This window comes from Bos grunniens, chromosome 10 (genome assembly GCF_055505025.1).
Source record: "Bos grunniens cultivar Pamir isolate PY7600 chromosome 10, Bosgru_T2T1.0, whole genome shotgun sequence".
Taxonomy (NCBI): Eukaryota; Metazoa; Chordata; class Mammalia; order Artiodactyla; family Bovidae; genus Bos; species Bos grunniens.
In genome coordinates, this window is record NC_141174.1 from 12915795 (window position 1) to 12943129 (window position 27335).

Consider the following 27335-nt stretch of genomic DNA (forward strand, 5'->3'; position numbering starts at 1 on the left):
ATATTTCTGATTAATTTCCATTTTCTATAGACAAACTTTTGTATGACTCACAATAAAATCTTTGGGAAATCTGCCCATTGTAAACAATGTAGCAATAAGAGTGAAGAGGAAAGAGGAAACAAATTAGGATGGATGTGTGACCCTCAAGCTGAGAATGAACCTGCTTGATGAAAGACTATTTGTAATACCTTTTAACTCCATAGAGTTCTAGGCAGTTCCTGTCAACCCGCCACACCCCCCAACTACAAGGGAAATGGGGAAATGCTTTCAGAACAACCCAGGATCAGTGGCATAGCCCTTGGATTCTTTCCAGATGTACATGACTTAGAAAGGACTACTGTAATATAATAATTCAGGGGGGCAGGGGGGAAGGACAGAAGTAAACCAGTACTGGTATTAAAGGCAGCTGCAAAAGAAGCTGTAGAAGGGCATGCATTTTTAATACTGCAGCACACAGAACATTCTCTGCCTGATCCCCAATAGTATTGTGATGGCCATTTGTAAATCATTTTTAATTGTCTTATTAAGCAGCTTAGAGTACAGCAATCAAAAGCTTGTGGCGTTGTGAGACCTGGCACAGCCATCGGGCACGGATCAGTGGTCAGGATAATGGAAGACGCAGGATTATATAACCAGTTATGGTCAGCAGGGAAGGCGATTTGGAGAGAAAGCAGTACATGGTTGATTTTGAAGAGATGCTAATCTCAGACAATATGAAACCCGACATTATGGTTCCGGGGAATGGAGACCCCTCTCCACACATGCACACACATCAGCCATGTGCAGTTTGATGACTGCATTGGGAGACTCTAACTGTCAAAAACAGTGATCTCTTTTCAAGGAGAAATTCCTCATGCCGTGCCCTAATTCATGACATAAAGGCTATTTGCAAAATAGGCCCCAAAGATTGGAATTTTTTTGGAGGAGATTCCCAGAAACTAAATCAGGAAGTTGTCTTTTGCTTTAATGAGAACATATCAACACAACATTGCTGAGAGTGAGATCTTCGAGTCAAGATTCCATGAAGACAATTTTCTGAGATGAGTGTGTCATGTCACAACTTTGTGACTCACAGTTATGACATCTGTAGACTTAAAATAGATAAAAGATCAGTTCTCATTCCTCTAAAGACTTAATTGTCCTACACTGCCCTAAAGCATCCCAAGGAAAAGACACAAACTCCTTAATTAATTATTATGTCACTTTAGGCACTAGCAAGAGCCAACAGTTGTGGTCAACAGATGAGGAGCGGAGCAAACACGGGATGAGTTCCTAGCTGAGGGATCCAATGAAATAAGTTATTCTTCACAAACTATCTCTTACTAGACAATAACCACTGTCAACTCAGCCAATAAAAGTTTGGCCAAAAATGAGGAATGGGAAAAGAAAGAACTTACAGAATTAATGGCAATGCATTTGTAAATGCATATTAAGAGAATTCTATTTTAATGCAACATTAGTGGGGAAAAATTGTCTAGTTCCCTGGATTTATAGTTCCCCAGTTATATGCTGCAACATAAATAATGTATAGCTTTCATTTTTTTTTCTTGATTTTCTAGTCATAGGCAAAAATATTTTAAGTCTGTTTCCATATGCATCTGGTCTTATCCAGACAAAGAAAGCATAAAAACTTCAGTAAAGACACTGTTGGTCAAATGTTGCAATAGTCTTAGAAATCTTATGATTACATACTATGTGTTTTCCTGAACAACAACTCTATTTATTTTAGCTTGAGATTTTGAAATAAGTCTAATTAGAGATATAGCATAAATAATCTAATTTTGAGAAATATGCTTGGATAAGGGATGGAGAATGGGAAGAACTTCCCACATGGGTATTCTTTCTCATTTTCATAAGTGATAACTTCTTTCCCCCTGATATTCCTCTTTAGGTTTAACCATAGGTGTAGCAATTCAGAAGCAGTTTGGTAAAATATCCCTGAAGTTTCTCCATGGAAATTATAATGATTTCACAAGTGGCCTTATTCCCAAACATCTCTCAAAGTGATTATGTTAAATAAAGTAAAATTAAAATGATTTAGCCACACCAATAAACAAAACTGATTAAACATCCACCTTTCCAATGAAAGTGGAGAAAACAAAGAAGGACATACATAAGTCACTTATTTTACTGTTAGGATTTGTTCAGTCCTTGCTGGAGAATCCAGGGGGATCTTAGGTCGTTGGCTACAGACTAGATAAAGTCCTTATCCTTGGTCTTGGTTTATCAGAGACGTGTACCTACACTAAAGGATCGAAAGTTGTGTTTCATTGGCAGACATATATAGTTGAGAGATGTGTCCTAGAAGTGATGAGTGACATATGTAAAGAGAGATGCAAGACACTATACAGGGAACCTGCTCATAAGATGAAACTAAACTGGTAAGTAAAGAGCTGGGAGGGTCAGGACAAGGCTGAAATGTGTAGGTTCAAGGTGAGTATTTCATGTAGTACTGACTGAATGGATCTAGTATGGCTTAAAAGCTTAAAAAAAGTCACACAGTACTGGACAGGGATAACAGTGATGTTGCTGCTGTTGTTGCTTTTGTTATTTTACATAATAACTATTTTTAGACAAAATCTACTCTTAAAAAGAAGAGGAAAGGGGCATGGTTTATCCTCGTTCTGCCATTTTCTTCAGTTCATTAAATGAAAGAAATTGATTTGGCAGAGCTAATTTTGTAATTAAATAGCTTATCATGGTTTTCTACAGTGAGTTAAGTAAACAGGCAGTAATTCAGTTACAATATTTACATAGCTCATGCCAGGGGATGTCTGCTCACTAAACTATGGGGAGATGAGAAAGAGGTCATATAAAATGGGGATAAAGAGAGTGTATCAAGGGCAAGAAGGAATTCAGATGTGACAGGCCGTTACTGTATTTCTTATGTTGGCACCAGGTCAGGAAGTTAGCTATTTGCATCTCTTTTGAGGGAGAGAACACTGTGGCCATTGGCTTCATTAGACTGTGACTCCCATGAACGCTGATTCATCTCCCTTGAGAAAGAAGGTTAGTAATCTACCTGAGACCAAAAGATGCCAAGTTTTCCATTCTCATAAAAGGAATTATTTTCCTTATGATCCCAAAGAGTTCCCAGGAAATTACAATTCATCTACATTTGGAGAGAAGCACAGAAACTGCTTCATGAAAGAGGGATATGATGAAGAAGTAAGGATGGTAGTTGAGAAGACAGTTGAAAGTCTACCAAGTCTCAGTGGAGGCAGACAAGAATTGCTCAAAGGATATCCTCTCAAAGTCCTAATAAGTTTATTTGAGGAAAAAAAATTGTCAAAAATAACTAGGTCCACCATTGATCAGGACCTCTCTTTGAAATGTCCTCTCAAAGATGAAACTCATAAAGATACATATCCCTGATTTATCAAGTTTGAATATTGACTTAAGAGTCAATATTCAAAGAGAGTCAGACAGAGACCAGCAGACAGATGAAGAAAGGAAGAAAGGAAGAGAGAAAGGAAGACAGTGGGAAAGGATGGGAGGGGTAGAAGGGAGAGCGAAAAGAAGGGAGAAAGGGAAGGGAGGTGAGGTAAGGAGAGAAGGGGAGAGAAAAGAATAGGCAAGGAGCCACAGTCTCGGTACCTCAGCACCTGGCTTTGTCTTTTGATTTGGTAATTGAAGTAATGATCAAGCCCAAAACTGCTTGCCTTAAAAGGAGAGGCAAACTCATCACCTCAGATAATGCAGTTGCATTGGGTACGATTATTCAAAACTATCTTTGACAATTACTGCCTCGAGATAAACCACAGGGCTCAAATTGTACAGCTGAACCTGAAACTTAGATGTTCCTGGACTTTGAACTATAGGCTACTCTTTACCAACTGTCTCTACTCTTATTTTGCTAAATCCCATGGGATCCCATTATCCCAGTGCCTTTATTACTATATTAGTTCAGTGCCATTATTTCAGGACAGGTCAAGGGATTCCAGTCATTTTCCTTTGCATCCTGTGTCCATTCTCATCAAGGCTCAAGTCATTCAGTACCATGGACAGCTCTTTGACTCACAACGTAGAGATGGGCTATCAACCTGAGGCTTAGCTCTGCCACCTTAAATCACACATGGAATGTATCCCAGAACACAGCAAATACTGGTCTTTGTTCAACTGAGAGGATTTCAGCAGTGAGTTAATGGTATCATCTACATCCTTGTGATTTTAAAGATATTTCAAAATACAAACTGCACATTCTTTACCACACATACAGCTACATTTGTCTTTTCAATCTTTCTAAATGGGATACTACTAAAATCAATTCAAATTATCACTATGTGTCAAAGATATGCCCATCAGGATATTTCTGCCTTGTGAGCTACATTGGAAAATGCTGATGGAAGCAACTGGATGTCAAAAGTCTCTTATGTTCAGCACAAATTCTTTGAAATTCTAGACTGTATAAATTTCTGGACGCTGGGCATACATAAATTCTTCCCTGTGTCAGTATTTTATAAATATTTCCTGAAAATCTGTTATGTTATGCTTACAGCTGCATAAGAATATGTCCAAAGAAAATAAAGTTTTAGGAATTGCTCCATGTATCCCTTTTTATGTTCTCGTTTCCAAAGTAAATTATGATGCTGTTAATCTCTAGTTATAGAAATCCAAGTAAATGCATTGTACAAAGAGGAGAAACAACAATCTTACATTGAGTAAGCTTTTCAAGTTGTATGGCTTAAAATTAAAGGTTAGGATGGTCTCCTTATCCACAGACATAACTGATACCCCTTGTATCACTACTTAGTCTCCCTCCCGAGAGACCAACCACAAAGTGTTACTGAGAAAACCCATATACTGGCTATTTGGAGACAAAAGGAAGGAAGTAATTCTCTCTGATTTAAAAAATGGTCATGACCTTTTCCAAAGCTCTTCCACACCACTGCCTACTCGGTTCCGCCTTCTCTTCTTGTGTTGCCCAGCCTACCACCCTGTGCCATCTGCCAGTTTCTGCCTATAACACGTGAAGCCTCCAAAGTATCTGAGTATCATTTTAGATCCTGTTTTTCAGGTTAAAAGCAGTAAATTGCAGATGGCAAGTTTTTTTTTTTTTTCTCCCTTGATATTACTGAAAGCTGGGGTAATTTTGTCATGAGTCACATTAAAAAAAGAACAAGTGATGTTATCCAGCACCTACTCAACATGAATATGTGCAAAGAACAGCTAACTACCCAGTCATCCATTGAGCAAGGAGAGAAGGCTTTTGCTTTGCTTTAAGGTGACAGATTTTGGAGTGAGAGAGTGTGTGTAGTTCAGTGTGCCCTGTAAGCACTATCAGAAACTATGTGTGAAAATGTGAGTGAAAAAAACGACAGAATTGGTGGAGTACCTCCAGCGTGCTGACTTATACCAGGCCCTATGTAGAACCGACTCATTAAAAAAGCTGGGGAGGGGAGATCCAAGTCAAAGGAAAGGCTTGAGGTCAATATGGCAAAACATTTTTACTCAGGGTCTAAGATTAAGAATTTATTTAAGAAGTTTTTTTTTTTTTTTTTTTTTTTTTACCCTTATATATGTTTATTTCAAAGTTCTGGGCTTAAAAAGTCCAGCTTTGACTTAACTGCTTAATTTTAAGAAGACTTGAACTGTTTCACTGTTTGAAATGAAACCAATTTCACAAGCACCCTCAAAGGAATACTACTGCACCAGAAGTTAAAGTTGACAAAGAAAAGCGTTGGGTAATGCTGGAGCCCAAGAAAGGAAGCTGTTGCCTCAACCTCTTTTAACCAGCGATGGGAATTTACTCCAAGTCATTTCACTCCACTGAGTCTCAACAGGTTCTAAAGAGGTCCGTGCTGACAGCACTTAGGATTCCTGGGAGCATTATAGCCTATAATCTATCTCTTTTTAAGGGATTTTATTTTGAAGCCTCCAGTAGATGACATCTGAAAGTTTCTGCAGTCTTGAACTCTACAATTCACTTAAAATAACCCATGCATGAGTCCATACTATGTCCACATTCTCCACGATAAATTTTAGAGCATAGCATAAGACATGCATGCAGATGAATACACCTATTTAATTATGCTGCTATCTATCCTCAAAGCGGGGCACTGAGGAATCTTAAATCAACACATCTAAGACACAGACACAAGTAACAGTAGAAAAGAAAGGTACTTATGAAGTAGGTAGGTGAAACAAGGAAATTTCATTAATAATAACATTAAACCTTATGTTCCAGTGAATTTTGTGTGCTTGTTTGAGTTGTAGCAGTAAAAGCCTTAATCAGTTTCATTCATCATGAAAACAGACAGGTGTTTGTGAGGTTCTCAAAATAATTTATACCTTAAATTTATCCCACCATAACTAATACATTAAGATCACTATTAAATATGCAAAAGCAGTGCCTTAAAGCAAATATATCAAAGGATCAATTAGTATTAACTTCTGTGTTTTAGAAAGGTGCAGGGTACCTTATCAGTGCCTCTCCTAAATGACTTGAACATTTTTCTTTGAATACTGGTTTTGATCATAGGGAAGTATAATGGAATATTTCTGAGAGAGAATAAATCTAGAGGAGAGTCTCCAGGCATAAAAAGGAGGAATAAACTAACAGGATCTGAGTAAGAGTAGAGTAAGAAGCGGACAATAGTAGACATGATGGAAACAGAAACAAAAAGTGTTATCTTTTCAATGCAACCAAAGGCACAGCTTACAAAAGAAGACCTGCTTCCAAGGGTGAGTCTTTACATAATTGCTACACTCTTCTGAAACTTAGCCTTAGCATAGCAACTGTTCAGGAAAATATTATGAATATAGGCAATTTCCAAGTGACAGTGAGAGAAAAGCTGTGCTTGTTAGGTTCCATCGCAAACACCCTCTCCTATAAAATCTTTCTCAAGTTTTTGTTCTAAGTCCTTCACTGTATTTTCACTTTCCTCTGCTCCATCATCTTTTCCAACAAAGGACACCAGGCTGTTTTACTGATCCAACAGGTAAGAATTAGAAATGGTGCTGCTGATGTGAATTTTGAGTCAATGATCCATCAAATGATGACACTTATGTCTTGGGGCTCCCAAAGGCTTCAGTAGAGTTTGCCCAGTTGTGACAGGGCAACTCTTACAATCTAAATGAGGAATCTCTGAGTATCATATCTTCTGATTCATGTCACTACATCATATAGCAAGATGAGGATCTGTTCTTTTCTCTAATTAAACAAAACAAGTGAAGCATAATACCAGCTTATGCTGGTGAAAAAAAGATGCCCCTGGAATCCTGGAAACCTCAGATTAGCCAAAAAGCAATCAGTGTTGTCCATTCCTTTTCTGATTTTCACAGTGATCCCAGGCCCATTCAGGCTGATAAGGCTTTCATTCACTTCCAAAAGTCACAGTGCTTGATCAGTACCTTCAGAACTATCCTTCTTTGGGAAGACAATCTGCTAGAAATTTAGTTTCACTAACTGAAATCAAAGTAAAAACATTTAGATACACATGTTATAATGCCATCTTTTTTTTTTTTTTTTAACCTCCACTGCTATGCCTTGAAAATCAAGCTAGATTTTATTATGACCTAAAGAGTTCTAAGCTGTCCTCTTTCTAAGCAGAGAGAGGAGCTTCAATAAAGGTAGATGTGACGACAATAAAACCACCACAGCAACAATAACAGATATCAATTAACAGCAAAATGAGCAGAGAAGTACCACAAGCTTAGGTAATCCCTAGCCACAGTTCTTCATCAGGATGAATTTTGCAAAGTCCTCTGTTTTTATTTGGCTGTTCTGGGTCTTTGTTGAGGTGCTCAGGGCTCTAGAGTGCCCAGCCTCTCTAGCTGTGGCACAGGCTTAGTTGCCCCGTAGCATATGGGGTCTAAGTTCCCTGACCAGGAATCGAAACCATGTCCCCTGCATTGGAAGGCAGATTCTTAACCACTGGACCACTAGGGAAGCTCCTGATAACCATTTTGATTGTCATAGTTAAGGGGTAGGGCTGGCGTCTAGTAGGCAAAGCCTAGGAATACTGCTAGACACCTTACAATGTACAAGGCAGTCATTTCCAGTAAAGAATGATCTGGCCTACCATATCGACAGTACCAAGGTTGATAAACCCTGCCATAAAGGACATGGAAATAGGAATGAAGTAATGATAAAAGGGCATGGAGTGAAATAGTGGCGGGAGCCACTGCTGGCAATTTAAAATAAAATCCTCTCCACTTGGATTCTGCAGACTTCTGGAATTTTTACTCTTCCCTGGCTCTATGAATGCCCTCAGAAACTTCCTCTTAAATTCATCTTCCAAGTTTTGTTAATAAAATAACATCGTAATAAGGAATTTAAGTAAAGCAATATGAAGGAAAGAAGGGAGGGAAGGAGGGAGGGGACAAAATGGAAGACAGAGAGGGAGGTTGGACATTCATTTGAAAATGAACTAAAACAAGAAAGATAAGCAAAATGTATTTTGTTATTCTTGGATATTTGCTTATTTACTTTACATCCTGAACCTAAATCCAAATTGCAAAGTTCATTCTTTCAAAGATACAGAAACTTCAGAATGTCAATTTCAGTGAGGTAGATGGTTAACATACTTAAGAAAAAGTAATAATAATTAACAACATTCAGAAAACTAAGATCATGGAATCCTGTCCCATCACTTCATGGGAAATAGATGGGGAAACAGTGGAAACAGTGTCAGACTTTATTTTTTTGGGCTCCAAAATCACTGCAGATGGTGATTTCAGCCATGAAATTAAAAGACACTTACTCCTTGGAAGGAAAGTTATGACCAACCTAGATAGCATATTCAAAAGCAGAGACATTACTTTGCCAACAAAGGTCCATCTAGTCAAGGCTATGGTTTTTCCTGTGGTCATGTATGGATGTGAGAGTTGGATGGTGAAGAAAGCTGAGCGCTGAAGAATTGATGCTTTTGAACTGTGGTGTTGGAGAGGACTCTTGAGAGTCCCTTGGACTGCAAGGAGATCCAACCAGTCCATCCTAAAGGAGATCAGTCCTGGGTGTTCTTTGGAAGGAATGATGCTAAAGCTGAAACTCCAGTACTTTGGCCACCTCATGCGAAGGGCTGACTCATTGGAAAAGACTCTGATGCTGGGAGGGATTGGGAGCAGAAGGAGAAGGGGACGACAGAGGATGAGATGGCTGGATGGCATCACTGACTCGATGGATGTGAGTCTGAGTGAACTCCAGGAGTTGGTAATGGACAGGGAGGCCTGGCACGCTGCGATTCATGGGGTCACAAAGAGTCGGACATGACTGAGCAACTGAACTGAACTGAACTGATGGCCTCTTACTATACTTAGCCATCTTTTTTTTTTTTTTTCTTATAAGTAAGATTATTTCAGGAGGAGTTAAGATTGCAGGCTCCAGAATCAGTCTGAGTTATCTGATCTGTTAGCTCTGTGATCATGTCAAACTAATAAAAATAAAGCCTATTTTTCACATCTGCAAAATGGGTTCTTTAATAGTGTTTAATGTCTCAGCCTGTAAAGAATCTGCCTGTAATGCAGGAGACCCAGGTTCAATCCCTGGGTTGGGAAGATCCCCTGGAGATCCAATGGATGGCAATCCACTCCAGTATTCTTGCCTGGAAAATTCCATGGAGAGAGGAACCTGGCGGGCTACAGTCCAGGGAGGTCGCAAAGGGTTGAACGAACAAAGGATTGAACGAAAGCTGAGCAACTAACCCTAGTACTTGAAGAGCTGTTGTGAGGACCGAATCAGAATACCATGCAAAGCACTTCCACTGGTATTTGAATACATAATCATTTAGTAGTTTACTGATGTGGTGGTTATTTATGATATACAGTGAAGACTTTGGATTAAAGAAATAAAGTCCTTCTTTCCTTTAATTAAGAAATGAGGTAAAGAATAGAGTTTTTAATGAAGTTCAAAAGATGTAACTCCCCAGCAATTTATGTCACAGTACTGAAAATATCCATAAAGACAAAATCTCCATATATCATCAGAATATATGATTATACTATGTTTGTGACTGTGTTTAATGTTAAATGATTGAAGTCATAATAAAGAAAATACTAAAACATAATGCAAAAGTATTAACTTTTAAATTTTCCTTTGATCCTTATTTCCTCATAGAGAAAATTGGTACTTACAGACTTCCTTTCTTTTTTTTTTTTTTTTTTCTTTTGGGCAAGCAGAGTAGACCTTGGTTTTGGCTGGCTACAATATATTGCTAATATATAATACTTTTTTTTTCTTATTGCTCTTATATTTACCATTATCTTTTATCTATGGGAAGTGATATTGACCTTCCCTGTATCTTATGGTTATATATTTTCCTTTTAAAATAAATGTATTTCTTTCTAAGTAAAAGCAATCAACTTAAAGAAGACAAATAATGGCACAAGTCATAAGTGGGCATGACAAAAATGGTGAAGGTGGTGTTAGGATACTGGAGTGGGCAGCCTCTCCCTTCTCCAGGGGATCTTCCCGACCCGGGGATCGAACCCAGGCCTCCCACACTGCAGGCAGACTCTTTACCAGCTGAGCCACAGGGAAGCACTCAGGTGACACGGGCACAGCAAACACGGCATAAACCTTCCTCGTGGCTCATCTCTGAACGAGTACTCAAATCACGCAGCTCCATGGGGTTTCAGAGAGTCTACACTTTGTCTATCATTTTGTTTAATATTTTACCAAAGGATACAAGAAAGATCCATAATATTCAAGAGCTAAATATGTCTGGAAGTTTCGAAGTGTCCTGTGACGGGTGTTCCATGCTAACACACATGGTTTCCAATTTCTTTTCTCTAGTTTTAGGTGGACATTCACCAAAGAGGAAGCAGGGGGCAAGAGTGAGGAAAGGACACTCCATGTGACACCAATTTTCTATGATGAGGAGGAAAATGTCCAGAATCTGACAATGAATAGGATGCTACAACCTCCTGAATGAAAGGTAACCTGTGAGGTGGCCTCTTGATCTTTGTAAAGTCACAAGAAACCACAGGGGAATATAAAAAGAGAATGAGAACGTGTCCAGAAATTTAACATTCCACAGATTTTAGGCTGGTCTGCCGACCAATGGGTGAAGATTCAGTTTAATTAGATGAAAGTCAAGAAGCTTTACTTGCAGATACTAGATGTTGGGTTTGATCACATTTCAATACCATAAAAATAATAATCATAACACTACTAATGAATTTAATGAGGATACATTCTATTATGTCATATTTGGTGAACTTTATTTTTTATTTTATTTTATTTTTTTATTTTGTGAACTTTATAGTCCTTTTCCTGGATTACCTCTTTGGGTCGTCGGAAGATCTCATGATGTAGGCAGAGCAGGTAGCAGGACAATTTTACAGATGAAAAAACTGCCGTCCAGAGAGGTTAAATGGGGTCCAGAAAGGCCAAGCCACAGATCAAAATTCCTACAGGGGCCTGGCAGGTATCACAAATGTGGGAGTAAGCTTGCCGTAAGAAAACACAGAGCGATGTGGCCTCAGGCAAAACCTGAGCGCCTATGACCCACCAGAAACGTGACATAATTTCACATGTTTAAAAAGAAAAATGTTACCAAACAGCACAGATTTTGCAGGGCAGATTTTAATCTTGGGAAAGCAAGTTATTCCTTCTGGTAGTCAGTAGAGTTAGGGCTGGTCTCCTGACTTGGTCAGTTCACTTGAATACTTATTGAAAATTTCCTATTCCATGACATCAGCCCCCTAATCATTTACATCCTAGTTGGGCACTGGCAGTAAGACCATCAGGTGGTTATGCAGGTCACGCTGGCATCCATTAGCAGAGCCATTCACACCCCAAATCCAGTGAAATGAGTCGTACTATACACTGTCTGGAAACCAGCCTGGTGTATAAGAAAACAGGATAATCATGTGAGGTAAGAGGCACAAGAGAGTACTAAGTGCTACAGGCATGAAAGGGGCAAGACTTAACAGTTCAGTGGTGAACGCCATGCCATGGGCACAGTGGCCAACCCTGCCTGACCACAGTCCACTTCACAGAGTCCCAGGCAAGGCAAGCAGGGTCATTCAGATGTCCTTTGTGAGTCTGCTGAAAGTGAAAAAGTGAAGTCACTCGATCGTGTCCGACTCTGCAACCCCATTGACTACAGCCTCCATCCATGGAATTTTCCAGGCAAGGATACTGGAGTGGGTTGCCATTTCCTTCTCCAGGGGATATTCCTGACCCAGAGATTGAACCCAGGTCTCCTGTACTGCAGGTAGACTCTTTACCATCTGAGCCACCAGGGAAGCCCTGCAAATCTGCTACTCCTTCCAAATCTGGATTCTTGGCCTCACACTGACTTAGCCTTCCATCTTCTTCTCTTCAGGGTTTCCACCAGGCCTGGGCCTCTGCATTTCACATAGAAGATAAAATAAAACCTGCCTTGAGAAGAATGGAGTGAAGGGAAAAATCTCTTGACAAGTCACAATAAGTAGTTTATTATGATAGCCCGAAGAAGGACAAGTGAAGAAGAGATCCACCAAAGACAACATGTTAGAGGCTTTCTTTCATTGCAAGTTCCTCTAAAACATCAGCACAACCCAAGGATCAATGGTGAGCTAACCAGATGTTTAGCGTTTCCTCGTAAAATTTCAGTAAAAGTTACCGATAAACTTCAGTTGAAAGTGCCAAGACAGGGCTCTCTCATCTTTAGAAGCATTCATAATCATATTTCTAATTTTTTCACATTCTTCTTTTCTTTTAAATAAAGGAAGAAAAATCTAACTAGAACTTTGAAAATCATTTCATGAAGATGGAGAAATGTTTTGAAAATGGTTGCAGGTAAATAGCTTTAGAGAGAAAAGCCGAGGTCAGGATAAGACAAGCCAACATGTAGTTGTTAGGCTGTGTGTCGTCAGGATAATCAGTTAAGAAGATAAACTTTTCTAGCAAATCAAAATATGTCCCAGTTAGTTCAGCCACTCAGTCATGTTTGACTCTTTGTGACCCCGTGGACTGAAGCACGCCAAGCTTCCCTGTCCATCGCCAACTTCAAGAGTTTACTCAAACTCATGTCCATTGAGTTGGTGATGCCAAACAACCATCTCATCCTCTGTTGTCCCCTTCTCCTCCTGCCCTCAATCTTTCCCAGCATCAGGGTCTTTTCAAATGAGTCCCCTCTTCGCATCAGGTGGCAAAAGGATTGGAGATTCTGCTTCAACATCAGTCCTTTAAATGAACACTCAGGACTGATCTCCCTTAGGATGGACTGGTTGGCTCTCCTTGCAGTCCAAGAGACTCTCAAGAGTCTTCTCCAATGCCACAGTTCAAAAGTATCAATTCTATGGTGCTCAGCTTTCTTCACAGTCCAACTCTCACATCCATACATGACTACTGGAAAAACCACAGCTTTGACTAGATGGACCTTTGTTGGCAAAGTAATATCTCTGCTTTTTAATATGCTATCTAGGTTAGTCATTAGCTTTCCTTCCAAGGAGCAAGTGTCTTTTAATTTCATGGCTGCAATCACCATCTGTAGTGATTTCAGAGCCCCCTAAAATAAATTCTGTCACTGTTTCCATTGCTTCCCCATCTATTTGCCATGAAGTGGTGGGACCGGATGCCATGATCTTAGTTTTTTGAATGTTGAGTTTTAAGCCAGCTTTTTCACACTCCTCTTTCACTTTCATCAAGAGGCTCTTTAGTTCCTCTTCAGTTTTCTCCATAAGAGTGGTGTTACCTGCATATCTGAGGTTATTGATATTTCCAGGAAAATTTGCCCCGGAAACTCATTTTCTACCTCCACATTATCCTTGCCAAATCAGAAAAGGTTGTATTAAATGGTAATCAGCTAGCTTCCTCAATCTCATGGCTTTGTGAACTCTAGGTTTTTAGGTATGAGATGCTCAGGAAATGATCTAAGAGCAGTCAAGAGTAAAATGTAAGCCCACAGGTGTCATTTCAGGGTCTTCTATCTCTCCCCAATGCATGACCCTGATATTGCATTTCTTATGCAAAATTTCCTCTTTCCTGTGGTGTGCTTTGTCATGTCTGACCCTTGCGACCCCATGGACTGTACCCCATCAGGCTCCTCTGCCCATGGAGATTCTCCAGGCAAGAACACTGGAGGGGGTTGCCATGCCCTCCTCCAGGGGATCTTTCCAACCCAGAGATTGAACCCCAGTCTCCTGCATTGCAGGTGGATTCTTTACCAGCTGAGCTACCAGGGAAGCCCAAAAAGCTGGCTTGTCAGGAGTGGGATTCGAACCCATGCCTACAGGGGAGACTGCGACCTGAATGCAGCACCTAGACCAACAGGCCTCTTTCCTACATGTACACAAAATTACATGTGCATCGGTATTTGTGTGTGTGTGTGTGTGTGTGTGTATGTATTGGGGGCAGGGGGAAGTTTAGAAATTCCAAGCTGATTCCAAACAAACACACTGATAAAAGTTCACGGTATTTCCATTTGGTTACCAAATGCAGAGTGTGAGATTCAGAGAAGGAATTTGAACTACAAATAAGAAAAGAATGTGATCCAAGACAGTTGTTACTGGTCTCCAGCCAGCTGACTACAAATAAACTTCAAAAACATTCTATCCCCATCCTTTCAGTACTTTAGCACAATAAATGATCATCTAGTCGAAGAAGGGAAAAAGAGCACAGTGTCTGTAGAAAATACCTGTTCAAAACAGCAGGTCACTCAGAGCTGAAAATAGACCCAAATACACACTACGGAAAAATAAAAGTGGTTAGAGAAAAAACAATAGGGATGAAATAAGTCTAATTATTAGCAACGTTGTTTTGAGAGGATAGTAGTTACTTTCTTTCCTTTTAGTTTTCTCTATTACTCATTTAAAAATATATATAATGAGTGTGCTTCTTTTCTAGTATGAAAACATAAAGTAATATTTTTGAAAGAAAAATAAAGCACATTGGCTTCCAAAAGACACCAATTAGAAACATAACATGGCATAAATTCATTGAGAGCATCGGTGACGCGAGTGGTAAAGAACCTGCCTCCCAAGTTTCATTCTTCAGAATGCCGTTTCAAGAGTTGGACCTGACCTTGATTAATACTGAACTGGTTTCCACTCCTGAATAATAGGGCTCAGGAATAAAATTAAGCAATTACCATCAGGAGTCTCTGTGAGCAAGCCAGAACCCATGGTTTGTGATGCAGATACTCCATAGTCATTTCAACGTACAGAAGGACAAGGTTTAGAATGATTCACAGTAGGCCTGCTTGTCTGCATCTCATGTGAGAACAATTATGTTTAATGAAAGCAATGTGTTATTTTAGGGCACCTCCCGCACCCACAAGAGAAATTCTAGAAATAAATAGCCACCCATGACCTAATCCATTCTCTTCCCCAAAATAAATCAGAATCCTAAGAAAGCTGGTACTTACTCACATCTACCTTTTCTTTCTGTTAGTCATCATGCTAAGACTTTTTAAAAGATTCCCTTTTTACCCTTATCCAAGATAGTGACACCAACAAATGGCTATGGAAAGGTGCTACCAGACCACAGGTGGGTGCACACTGGGCTTGAGGTTCGGGACTCTGGAAATACCCTGACCTCTCTGAGCTCCAACGTGTCTCCTTAGGCAGTGTTCTGCCAATTCTTGATGAGCTCCCAAGGTTTTTGTAAGAATCGCAGGAAGTAATACAGAGATACTTGTGAAATTACAGTGCATTATTATAAAACATATATGTGAGGCTTTCATCTGCTAATGTGGCAAGGTCAGGGAAAATACGGAACAGGATGTGGGGATTGAGAACAGTGGATTTGGAGCTTCTCGTGTTTTACTTGTAAGGTACCAACTTCTGCACTTCATATAGTGAAGCAAAGGTGGCATCTGGACAGCAAAGGCGACTTCCTCCCTGGTCACATCAAAAAAGTCATCTCTGCTACCTGTCTCCTGAAGATGGACAGGGAAAAGCATCTAACACAAAACAACATACGTCTCTGCATCTGAAGTCTTCTGCGTCACTTTGCAGCAACCGTCCCTCTTAATTCTGTTTGAAAAGGCATTTATTAACCAAGTGATAAAAGAGAGAAGATTCAGAGCAGTAAGTCTTCACAACAAACCAGGTTCACAACGTATAGAAGTGTCTTTCCTCCTGTCTAGAACTGAGCAAAATTACATTAGGGTGCTACAGAAACAGGCTTTTCCAAGTTCTTTTCCCAGAGTCAATCCCCACAACCTTTACAACTCCGCTTCCGAACCCCTGCAATGATGGAATGCAGTCAGTTGACTATTAAGATATCCTTCATCTGTTAACAGAAAAGCTGCTAAATTGCAACTCTGAGCAAATTTATATGGAAATCACCAAGGAAACTCAACACACAAGGAGGGAATTACCACGGCGAGCCGCATGAGCGTCTAACTTCTGGTCCCCATGGAGCGGCTGACCTCGGGGCACAATCATCGGTGCCCGGATGAGGAAAATCAGCCAGGGCTCCCCTTGGCTACTCCCACCTCTCACACCCATTTGGACTTAATTTCCATCTGGCTTGCTAACCCACTGGTCCTTTCGGAGCTGTCACTCCCTCAGACCCCCTCACATGGCTTTTCGCAGCTCCCTCTCCTGCACAATGGAAGGGAGTCTGGTCTTAATTAGTTTCACACCCACCCCCAAAGGTTAATTGCTCAGTTGTCTCTGCTCCCCTCTATCTCCAAAACTGCTGCTCACTGGTGTTCGACTCAGAGCAGTGTTCAGTGAAGTATGTGAGGAACAAACATCCCGCAGAGTTCCTAAGAGCTGGGGCTGCCTCTCTTCCTGTCTCTATAAATGCCCTTCCTCTTTCCTGGCATCCAGATGAGCGATCTGGGTTCAGACGGGCTGTTCTTCCCTGAAGCATGGTCCCTGCTTTGCTGTCCTGAACTTCTCCGTCCTTCCAGGAGGAGACTGCAGCCTCCGTCTACCTGGGCTGAGGGCTCCACTCAGGGTTTTGGGGTAGCACACTCACTTCTCCAGACTCTTTGAAGCCTGCTCTTCAAAGACTTTCAGACCTCATGGTTGTCACTGTCCTCAAAGTCTACCGCTGCCAACTCCACACTCCAGGAGAGTCAAATCCTTTCCTTCTCCTATGATCAGGTCAGATATCATAACTCTATGCAAAATGAAAATAAAATAAAAAGTGAATGTCCATGCCATTCCCGTGTCTCTGGATTTGTCAGTTTGTTCCCCAAGACTGGATCACCGGCTCCTTCTCCCCTCCCTAGACCAGAGTCCAGGTCCTTCTTCAAGAACCATGTCAGCCTGCCCTCCTGTATCAGTGTTGTCTTGCCATCTATACTCTGACCCCACAAGGGAGACCCAGGCTCTGTGATTTTGTAATCTTCTGTAGTGGTTAAGAATACATGCTCTGGAGTTCAACAGCCTGGGTTCAAGTCTTGAATCTACCACTTATAAACTGTGAGATGGCAGTTGAGTTACTTGAGTTTTCTGAGTCACAGTTTCTACACCAGCAAAAAGTGGGTTATGAGGATTAAAAAAAAAATAATGCATGTAAGATAAGTACCATAATAAAACTCAATAAATGTTAAACACTGTAGCTGTTACTTTGTATCACTCATGTGCCTAGTTTAATGAAGGACACACACTGGAAATTAAATATCTGTTGTTTGATTCAAACTTTCTCTCTCTCTCTCTCTCTCTTTTACACACACACACACACACACACACACACACACAAGCAAGGACTAATTCTCAGAAAAGACCTGATAATTTCCCAACCCTCTTCAATCCAAAAGAACTCCTCTACAAAAAGTACTGCAGAGAATGCTGCTGAGATCTCCATAAGTAACCTAAATAGAAATCTTGTGACAATAGAAAAGTATTCTAGAAATGTGAGACCCCTACATGCGATAACCACCCGTTAGTTGTACCTGGTAGTCCCGCCCCACGTGGGAGCTGCAAGATGCATGTGAGATGTAAGAGGCAGCTTCCTGTGGAAAGCAAGCACATTTTTCATGAAGAGCTGAATTGGAACCGTGCCTCCAGTGTTTACTAGTTGTGTGAATTCGCACCAGTTAAGTAACTAAACTGTGTCTCAATGTCCTAATCAGTAACATTTGGGAACAACCTCACTAGTTTATTGAGATAACTAGCACCATGTAGGTATAAATAAATCTTGGCTGGCTTTTCCTCACCCTCCTAGCACACAATTTCAGGAGAAAGTTTGGTACCACAAAACAGAATGGCACTCATGATTTTTAACTGAGACTTGCCTTTTACAGTAGAAGAGAATTGTGAATAGCTTTAACAAGTATCCTAGAACAACTGCAAAGGTAAAGACACTAGATTTTCCTCATGAGGAAGATCTACCTGGCTTTTTCTAGAATCATTTAATGGTAGTTTACTTGCCTAGTCATATCCAACTCTTTGCAACCCCCTGGACTGTAGCCCGCCAGGCTCCTCTGTCCATGGAGATTTCCCAGGCAAGAATACTAGAGTGGGTTGCCATTTCCTGTCCAGGAGATCTTCCCCATACAAGGATTGAACCTGCCTCTCCTGTGTTGCAGGTGGTCTCTTGCATCGTAGGCAGATTCTTTATGAACTGAGCCACCAGGAAAGTCCCCGAATCATTTGATGCTGGTTATAAAGACAATTTAGCATGTAAATGTATCCCTGTAGGATCTGAAATGGCCCATTAAAAACTTCACATACTACGTGGGGATCACAGCATTCATAACATGCTGTCATCTGGGGGGTAAAAAAGAGCATCGTTACTGTTTCATCTACTCTCAGTATCGACACTGGACAAGGGACTGTACAACTAAAGGGGATGTGAATTTTGGTCTCGGATGCTGAAGTTGGGCCTGCGACCTTCCAATAAAAAGTTTCACAATAAAAGGAGACAAAAAGAGGTTATTTTTAAATGACACAAGGGAAATTTTGAAAAGAGATCTGAAGATTCAAAACTGCAGTTATATGCTTTACCCAAATAACCACATATGAATCAAGACTAAGATTAACGTGCAGGGTTGCCTTATGTATCTCAATGGCTGTACTAAGTAGTCACGAAATACTCAAGAGAACTCTAGAATCATGCCCCCTTGATGAGCAGACAGGGCTTTCAATTTTAAATGATTCATCTGAAACGAGTCTCCCACACAGGAAATTGCATGAGACTTAATTCATTTACCTAAAAAGGACAAAGGATTGACTCAAGCCAAGGAAAATTCAAACATCAATTCTCTAGGCTTTATGGCAGAAATGTCTAATAACCTGATTTTGAGATTCTAAGTCCATTAACTCTTGCTATGATTTTCGAAAGAAATGAAGAAAGAAAAAGAGAAAGACAGAGGAGAAAGAGAGAGGGAAGGAAAGAAGGAAGGAAGGAAAAAAGAGGATTGAGGAAGGGAGGCAGCAGGGAAAGGGAGCAAGACATGAAGGAAGTAGAATGAGATGGAGAGGAGGGAGAAGAAAGAGAACAGAAGACCAAGGAGGCAACACATTCCTAGATCAGGAGAAAAAAGGAGCCATTAGATCAAAAAGGATCAAGAAACGCCATGCTTCCAAGACTGCTCAAAAGGAGACTTTTTCAGAAAAAAAACGTTACTAGCTTTGTACCTTTTTTTTTTTTTAAAGTCAAGCCTTTATATATTTTTTATTAACAAAGTTTCCAGCCAGAGGGGTAATAATCTGTGCACAAAAAAATGGGACCTACAGTATTGTTTATGCAAATTTCTGACTTCACATCAATGACAACAGTGGTTACCTCCACTAGTTGAAACCCAAGCAAGTTCACATTAACAATTACTTTAGTTGGGGTACATGGTGAATCATAAGGACATTTGTGAAATTAGCACCTAAATCTTCAAAAATGTTTAATTACTCCTTTTATTTATTTATTTATTTTTTGCTTTTTTATTTTATTTTATTTTTGTGTGTGTGTATTTTTTTTAAATTTTATTCTATTTTTAAACTTTACAATATTGTATTAGTTTTGCCAAATATCGAAATGAATCTGCCACAGGTATACCCGCTTTCCCCATCCTGAACCCTCCTCCCTCCTCCCTCCCCTACCCTCCCTCTGGGTCGTCCCAGTGCACCAGCCCCAAGCATCCAGTACCGTGCATCGAACCTGGACTGGCGACTCGTTTCATACATGATATTATACATGTTTCAATGCTATTCTCCCAAATCTCCCCACCTTCTCCCTCTCCCACAGAGTCCATAAGACTGATCTATACATCGGTGTCTCTTTTGCTGTCTCGTACACAGGGTTATTGTTACCATCTTTCTAAATTCCATGAGTGAAGTAAGCCAGAAAGAAAAACACCAATACAGTATACTAGCTTTGTACCTTAACATCTTTCCTGGCCAGGGCTCCACCAGTATGCTCAGGCACTGTCATCTTGCAGAGCAAAAACTACCCAGTTAGCAGGGTTGGCGGTTCAGAGTGGCAAGGGAGATGGAAAATATACCGCAAACATCTTACTTTTGAGAAGACCTGTGGCATTTTTAGGGTGACATCAGGAAACAGTCCAGGAGCGCCCTCACTTACGGATGTTTGCCACTTGTTCACTCCTCTCCCAGGAGGCACATGTCTGATCTCATTGCTAGGGATGAACCTACCTTCCATCGGAGTGCGGTTACACTAAAAACCTTTAACAAGAGAGCTTTGGCTCTTCTGGGAGTTGGAGGTTGATAAATGTGTGAACTAGAGGTGATGGGAATCTGTGTTAAAATGGAAAGGTCATGCTCAGCCTAGGATCATTTAATGTATGTCAAACATATAGTTTCAGGGCTAGATTTTGCCCCTAGAGATGCTAGTCTGCAATTTCTGTAAAATGAACTCAACTTTTATCAACTGAAAGGATGAGTCATATAGGCATCTTTCAGGCTCCTAAAGAATGAGGGAATGTTTTCTATCACCAGCAACAGCATCAGATAGCTATTATTCCACCGTCTCCCTTCACTCCACCCTTAGGAGTTCAAATTCATTTCCTTTTTTAAATTATTATTTTTTTACTTTTATTTTTAATGGGAGGATAATTGCTTTACTATGCTGTGTCGGTTCCTGCCATCCACCAATGTGAATTGGTCGTAAGTATACATATGCCCCTTCCTACTGAACCTCCCTCCACTCCATACCCCATCCCTCCCCTCCAGGTCGTCACAGAGCACTGAGTTGAGCTCCCTGTGTTATATAGCAACTTGCCATTGGCTATCTATTTTACACATGGTAATGGATATGTTTCAGTGCCTCTCTCTCAATTTGTCCCACCCTCTCCTTCCCCAGTGTGTCCACAAATCTGTTCTTTACGTGTGCATCACTGTCCCTGCCCTGTATATAGGTTCTTCAGTAACATTTTTCTAGAGTCCACATATATGCATTAATACACAATATTTGCTTTTCTGTAAATTAATTTTCTTTCAACACAGAAAACAAACAAACAAACAAAAAAAACTTGTGATATTTAAAACCTTCATAGGAAAATTTGAAAATATCTGCTCACCCCATCTGGAGGAATATACACCTCAAGAGGAACACAACTGCATACAGAGGTATCTGCATGACTTTTCTGACTCCTATATCTGGTTAATACAAATAATCACATAGGGAGAAAAAATACAACTCTTTGAAAGGTAATGAAAACCCACTGTATCAAATGCCTCTAAAGTTAAAGGAAATCTCCCTGTAAAAAGGGAGCAAAGTCACCATAACTCCTCTAGGCTTCTAGATCTTAAAGCAATCAGCCAGCTAATATTTATTCCACAATATAGACAAAAGTCTCCCTCCTGTCAGGGGAAGAGAATGAATTGTTTTCCCATAATGGTGTTTTCTTTTCAATCAATTTCCCTTCAAGCTTGATTTAAGCAGGTACCGTGTCAGAACCTCAGCCTGGTGGATGAAATCTGGGACAGTTTCCCATCAAAGGTGAAAATTATGAGAGGCAAACCTGTGGAGTTCAATCTCGATGCTGCAATACACCCCCCTCCTCCTTCTCACTCACTCACTCTCCTTTTCTTCTTGTCAACTAGAAGTGTTTGCAGCACTGGAAAAAGCTCATAGGAGCCAAAATGAAAAAGGCTGAGATAAACCCAAGAATTGGAATAGAGACGAGAACATCCTCCAGGTACTTTTCCTCGTTGTCCTAAGTACATTCAACCTCAGTCCAATTCATCAACCATGTGTCGAGTTCTACGCGGTGTCAGGCACCAGTGGGCTGGGTATTTGATAGATGAATGACATGGTTTTGGCTGTCTTTGCCCTCAAGGGGTTTGCAGTCTAGGTAAACTACTAAAATGCAGTGTTAAAGGCTATTATAACTACTTTTATGTGAAAATACAATAAGTGTTCCTGTAACAAATATGGCAAATGAATAGATGGCATTCTTCTAATTAAATCTAATCTGTATTTTTTCAAAAGGAGCTTATTAAGTGCTATCCTAGCTATGGCAACAGTTATCCACACATGTGTCTAAGCCAGTCTTCTCCATTTCTCTTATTCTATATATTTCATCAGGTGCTAAGCTCTGTTGAATACATCCATGCCATTCTTTCTGACATCCATTCCCTCTCCCTGGCCCCCATGGCCACTCCCTGCATCTCAATCCTCCTCCTGTCACTCCTGAAATTAAGCAATGGCTGACTGCAGTTTGAACCCTGGCTGTTCTTGCATCACACTGACACCAGAGTGATCTTTCTAAACCACAAATCTGGCCATGGTACTCTTCTTCCTAAAAACATCCACTGCAGCTCACATGCTACCAAGTCATCTTCAAACTCCTTAGCCGAGGGCACAGGGCGTTTCACAGCCAGACAACGGCCACTTCCGCCACCAACACAGTTTGACCACCTTGGCTCGTCCATTGTTTCTTGTTCCTTAGTGCTTTTGCTGAAATGGTATCCTCTTATCTGTATTAACTGCCTAGCCACCGTTTATACTGAATTCAAATGGCACCTCCGCCCCCTCCACAGGCGTGTTCCTTGAAATCCCAGGAAGAACTCCTTTGCTTCTCCATGTGTACTCACATAGGACTTTATATGTACCTTATCATATGTTACGATATTCTTAACAGATACTGATGTTGGCTGAAAATTAAAGCAAGGGAGATTGATTTATGAAAAACTAATAAAATTGTGCTTAATGGACCATCCTAAACATATACAGCCATTTGAGACCACCAATAGAGGCTATTTAGAATTACACTTTGGCTGTCACTTCAGAGAAAATCAGTTTTAAAATATTAAGTAAATGCCTTCTTTTTAAGACAAGGCATGAGTTCAAAATCAGGGAGAAGATACAAGAGAGATCTGATGTTTTATTTTTTTAAGAACATTTCAAACGAAAAAAAGAGTCACTTAAAAGTTTGGTATAGAAGAGTAAGCACTGGCCTAAAATATTGGAGTTCTTAGTTCAAGTACCTATAATACTGCTCACTAATCCTGAGACCAGAGACAAGTCAGATAACCTCCTAACCTCTATTAGTCTGTTTTCTTTTAATAAAACGGGGATTAAATTATTTGCCCTAAAAGCATCAAGGGGATGTATAAAGGATCAAAGTGTAATAACGATAGTAGCTTACATTTATTGAATACTCACAAGGAGTCAGACACAATGCTAACTGCATTCCACAAATAATCCCATTTATTAGTGCCAAGAGCAAGTCAGGCAACAGTAAGATGGGAACAAGGGGACGCTTATTGACAGAAGAGGAGGATAGAAAAGCAAAGGCTCTTGGGAAAAGAAGGTATAATCTATTTCCAAATCAGCACAGACAGCTTGACTATTAGACACTCCAATGGCTGCAGGGCTGTACCACTGGGGTGAGCTCTGTTGCCGTATTACATATCATTCAGCACTCCACGCTCAGAAAACTGACCTCCACAGAAGGCATCAGTAAAGTTGAAAGATATGCCTGTCACATTTGATAAAAGGGAAATCTGCTGCATTTTACACAATTTGTTAATTTTTTCCTACTAATGCTTCTCTTATTTATATTTTAAGCATAAAAACATAAACAATATACACATATTATATACAAAATATATATATCTGTGTATTTCTCTCTCTCTAGGTCTGTCAGTACATATTTTCATTCAGGACACACAAGGAGGACAAGTTAAGGTCCTTTAAAAATAGTTCTATTAATATTTACTAAAACTAGCTGTCCAAGGTAGAGTGGAAGGAGAGGAAGGGTCAACATCAACTTTTCCTATATTTCTACTCTGTAGATCTATCTCTTTCCTGTAGCAGTTTTCTTTCGATAGGTGACTTGTGCTCACTCTGCTTTTTTGACAACAAACCAGTACTGAAGATCATTTAACTTCACAGACACACACTCAGATGTGATAATAACAATTGCAACATGGCATCCTTATGGTGAAATGGAATTATTATCCACTTAATCCTCAGAAGTGATAATGAGAATGATCCAGCATTAAGAATGTCCCTAGTGGCTGCAACTGTTCTCACCTCATTAGAGGACATCCTAGATGGGAAGAGAGGCAAATAGGATATGGCACCACTTGCTCACAAAAGGCAAGGAAAAGGTCAAGCTTTCTAAATCTCTCAAACCCACTATACCTGTCCAAACATATGTATGCAAGGAGAAGGTATAAAACTCAGACTAGCTCAAATCAAGGTTTTCCGGTTCATGTAAGCACCATACGTCCAAACCAAGCATCTATCATTAATTTCTTAGTTCTGTTAGATACAGTCTGCACAAAAATTATTTTCCCGTGACATTTTCATGGCCTGTTTTCCCTGCCTCCAACCCAGGTGTGAAGAGATAGAAACTAATAGATAATGAAACAAATGGGTTTTGTTTGAACGACAAACAATTTTACTGTCTTTTTAAAGATGACAACAGATACAGCTTCCAAATACGAACAAAAGAGTTTGCCTTTTCCCACATCTGTGTTTCTATTGCCAATTGTGAATATATGCATATGGAATTTGCACAAGCCATTTTTCTAGGAAAATCTTTGACTGTGCAACACTGATAGTATTTAATTTTAAGCTAGACTTAGATGCAGATTTATGACCTGAAGTCATGGTAATGATTTTTTTTAAATTTTTATTTTGAAGGCTAATCAGATATTTATTTAAAAAAATAATAATAAACTTGGGATATTTAAGGGGCTTCCCTAGTGGCTTAGTTGATAAAGAATCTGCCTGCAATGCCAGAGATCCTGTGTTTGATTCCTGGATTGGGAAGATCTTTGGAGAAGGGAATGACAACCCACTCCAGTTTTGTGCCTGGGGAATCCCATGGACAGAGGAGCCTGGCAGGCTACAGTTCTTGCAGCGCCAAAAGTCTGAGACAACTTAGCAACTAAACCACTACCACCACCACCACCACTAGAAATTCTTTGAAATTCAATCATCAATTAAAAACTTTTAAAAATACTGTGAAGATAGTAGGTTTTGAAACAAAAGTAGAATTCATATAGCTAAAAGGGGGCTCAAATGACCTATTGGTAGTACCAGAGATTTTCTATATATTCATTTATACGTGTGAACTTACAGAACAGGTATAACACTGGAACCTTATTTTTTTTATATTCAGCATGACATGAGAAGAAAATTTCATTTATAAATTTAATTGGTTTATAGAAGTGAATCTATAAAACCAATGCCTAGAATATGGATGTATTATTTACAAGGATTTTTCTTCCTTTCCTCACAACAGAATACATTAATTGGGTCACATGGCAGGACACAGGCATACAGACAGGCCCATATGTCCAGGTCTCTGCTGGCTTACTAACCAAAAGAACCCCTAAAGCATTCTGACATAAGACAGAGAAAGTGAACGTGAAAGTCGCTCAGTCTTGTCTGACTCTTTGCAACCTCGCGGACTATACAGTCCATGGAATTCTCCAGGCCAGAATACTGGAGTGGGTAGCTTTTCATTCCCCAGGGGATCTTCTCAACCCAGGGATCGAACCGGGGTCTCCTGCATTGCAGGCGGATTCTTTACCAACTGAGCTAAGAAAGTACTTCTTCAAAAAGCCAAATGAAACTAAGTTGTTTGTTTATGAAAGTCATTAGCTGACACCACCCATGGAGATCTGTGGTTACACATTCACCACTCAAACTACGTCCATATGGAAAGGTTACTGGACAGATATTTTAGAATTCTTTAGTGTTTTCACTTTAATTATGTCATTTCTCATTCGAAGGTGCAACTTAGAAAACAATCACAGAGCCATCAGCCCTGAAAGTTGGAAAGAAATAAGAAATCGCAGAGTTATAAATGACTTCAAGAAGGACACTACCTGTGAAGTATCCATTAAGTCACCCCTCACTATCCCTTGCCCTCTCCTATGGAAATTCACTCCCTATGTAGCTGATCTTATCTTTTTCCGCTTTGGGGCCAGTTCAATGGCTTTGTTCATTCTCATCAACTCTGTACACTATTTTATGAAGAAAAAAAAAAAAAAGGTTGTGTTTTGAGCTTGAGTTGCAGTTTTGGAATATCACTTTTGTTTCTTATTTCAAACCACAGTCATGTATCTAGGACTATTCTTGTTCTGATGGTTCAGTAAAGTTCTAATGTTAATCACTACCTCCTGCCTTCTTAAGTTCCCTAGTGATTTTAACATGGTATGCAGTCATTCACTTTCTGTCCAACAATGATAATTTACAACTTTGATGGGGTCTTGGTTCTATAAATCTCAACTAGCCAATGACCTTCTGATTTAGCCTACAAAGTCTCACATTTTTGCCAAGAACCATTCTACTTCAGAGCATCTTATGTTTTCAATAACCCTAGTAACTTTGGGAATATGAGTTATGACCCTTAAAAAACAATGCAATATGTCCCAGCTTTATTCTTTTCCTTTATTCTTTTATCCAGATACATTTTTATTTAAAAGAATATCTCTAAAAGAATAATCAATATTTTCCAGATTTTTAAGTGTTTAGCAAAGAACTTAGCTTCTGAGAAATGTTACCTCACTGCTTTCCATCCAATGATCCAAAGGATGTTTTCCTGGCACAAAACACGCCAGGGAGAGAGACTGGCCTCCAATGAGAGCAAAATGCCAAAGTGACTTTCCAAGGGAATAATTTTCATGGTCCCTTTTTGAACTAATCCTTTCAGGGACTTCAGGTATTACCTTCTCCTGGCCTATACCATGGTTCCAGAGGGAAGATATTTAGATGAAAAAAGGGAAAGCAGGCTATGACACCCCAGGCAAAACCATTGAGCCTGGCTTTCTTTGTCTAAGAAATGAGTAGTAAGTATCTTGCAAGGTCTTTGCAGAGGGACAGGAGAAAATAAATGTGAAAGCATTATTATAAAATGGTAAAGTACCATAGATATCTGAATTATTTTCTTAGAGCCAGTTTGTATAACCCCAAATTTCTGTTATTACTCGCTCTTCACAAGTGGCTGAAATTTAACGTTAGTTGGAGTGCTCTGTATGAGTGTTCACAAGTCTAACACTTGTGTAATGTCTCGGGTTTTCAGGTGGAG

At 39.9% G+C, this 27335-nt stretch overlaps 1 protein-coding gene across 7 annotated transcripts in view; it reads right to left on the bottom strand.

Moving 5' to 3' along the window:
* The window catches only part of NRXN3 (neurexin 3), a 1787606-nt gene that overhangs the window by 731441 nt on the left and 1028830 nt on the right, over positions 1-27335 (bottom strand). The window contains exon 13 of one of the 7 annotated variants that reach the window (XM_086319421.1): positions 11512-11786. The exons of the other annotated variants lie outside the window; for them this stretch is intronic. Coding sequence (XP_086175547.1) covers positions 11764-11786 — 23 coding nt within the window. The 3' untranslated portion in view covers positions 11512-11763. Of the gene's footprint in view, positions 1-11511; positions 11787-27335 lie in introns of those variants that run through there. 7 annotated transcript variants of the gene reach the window in all.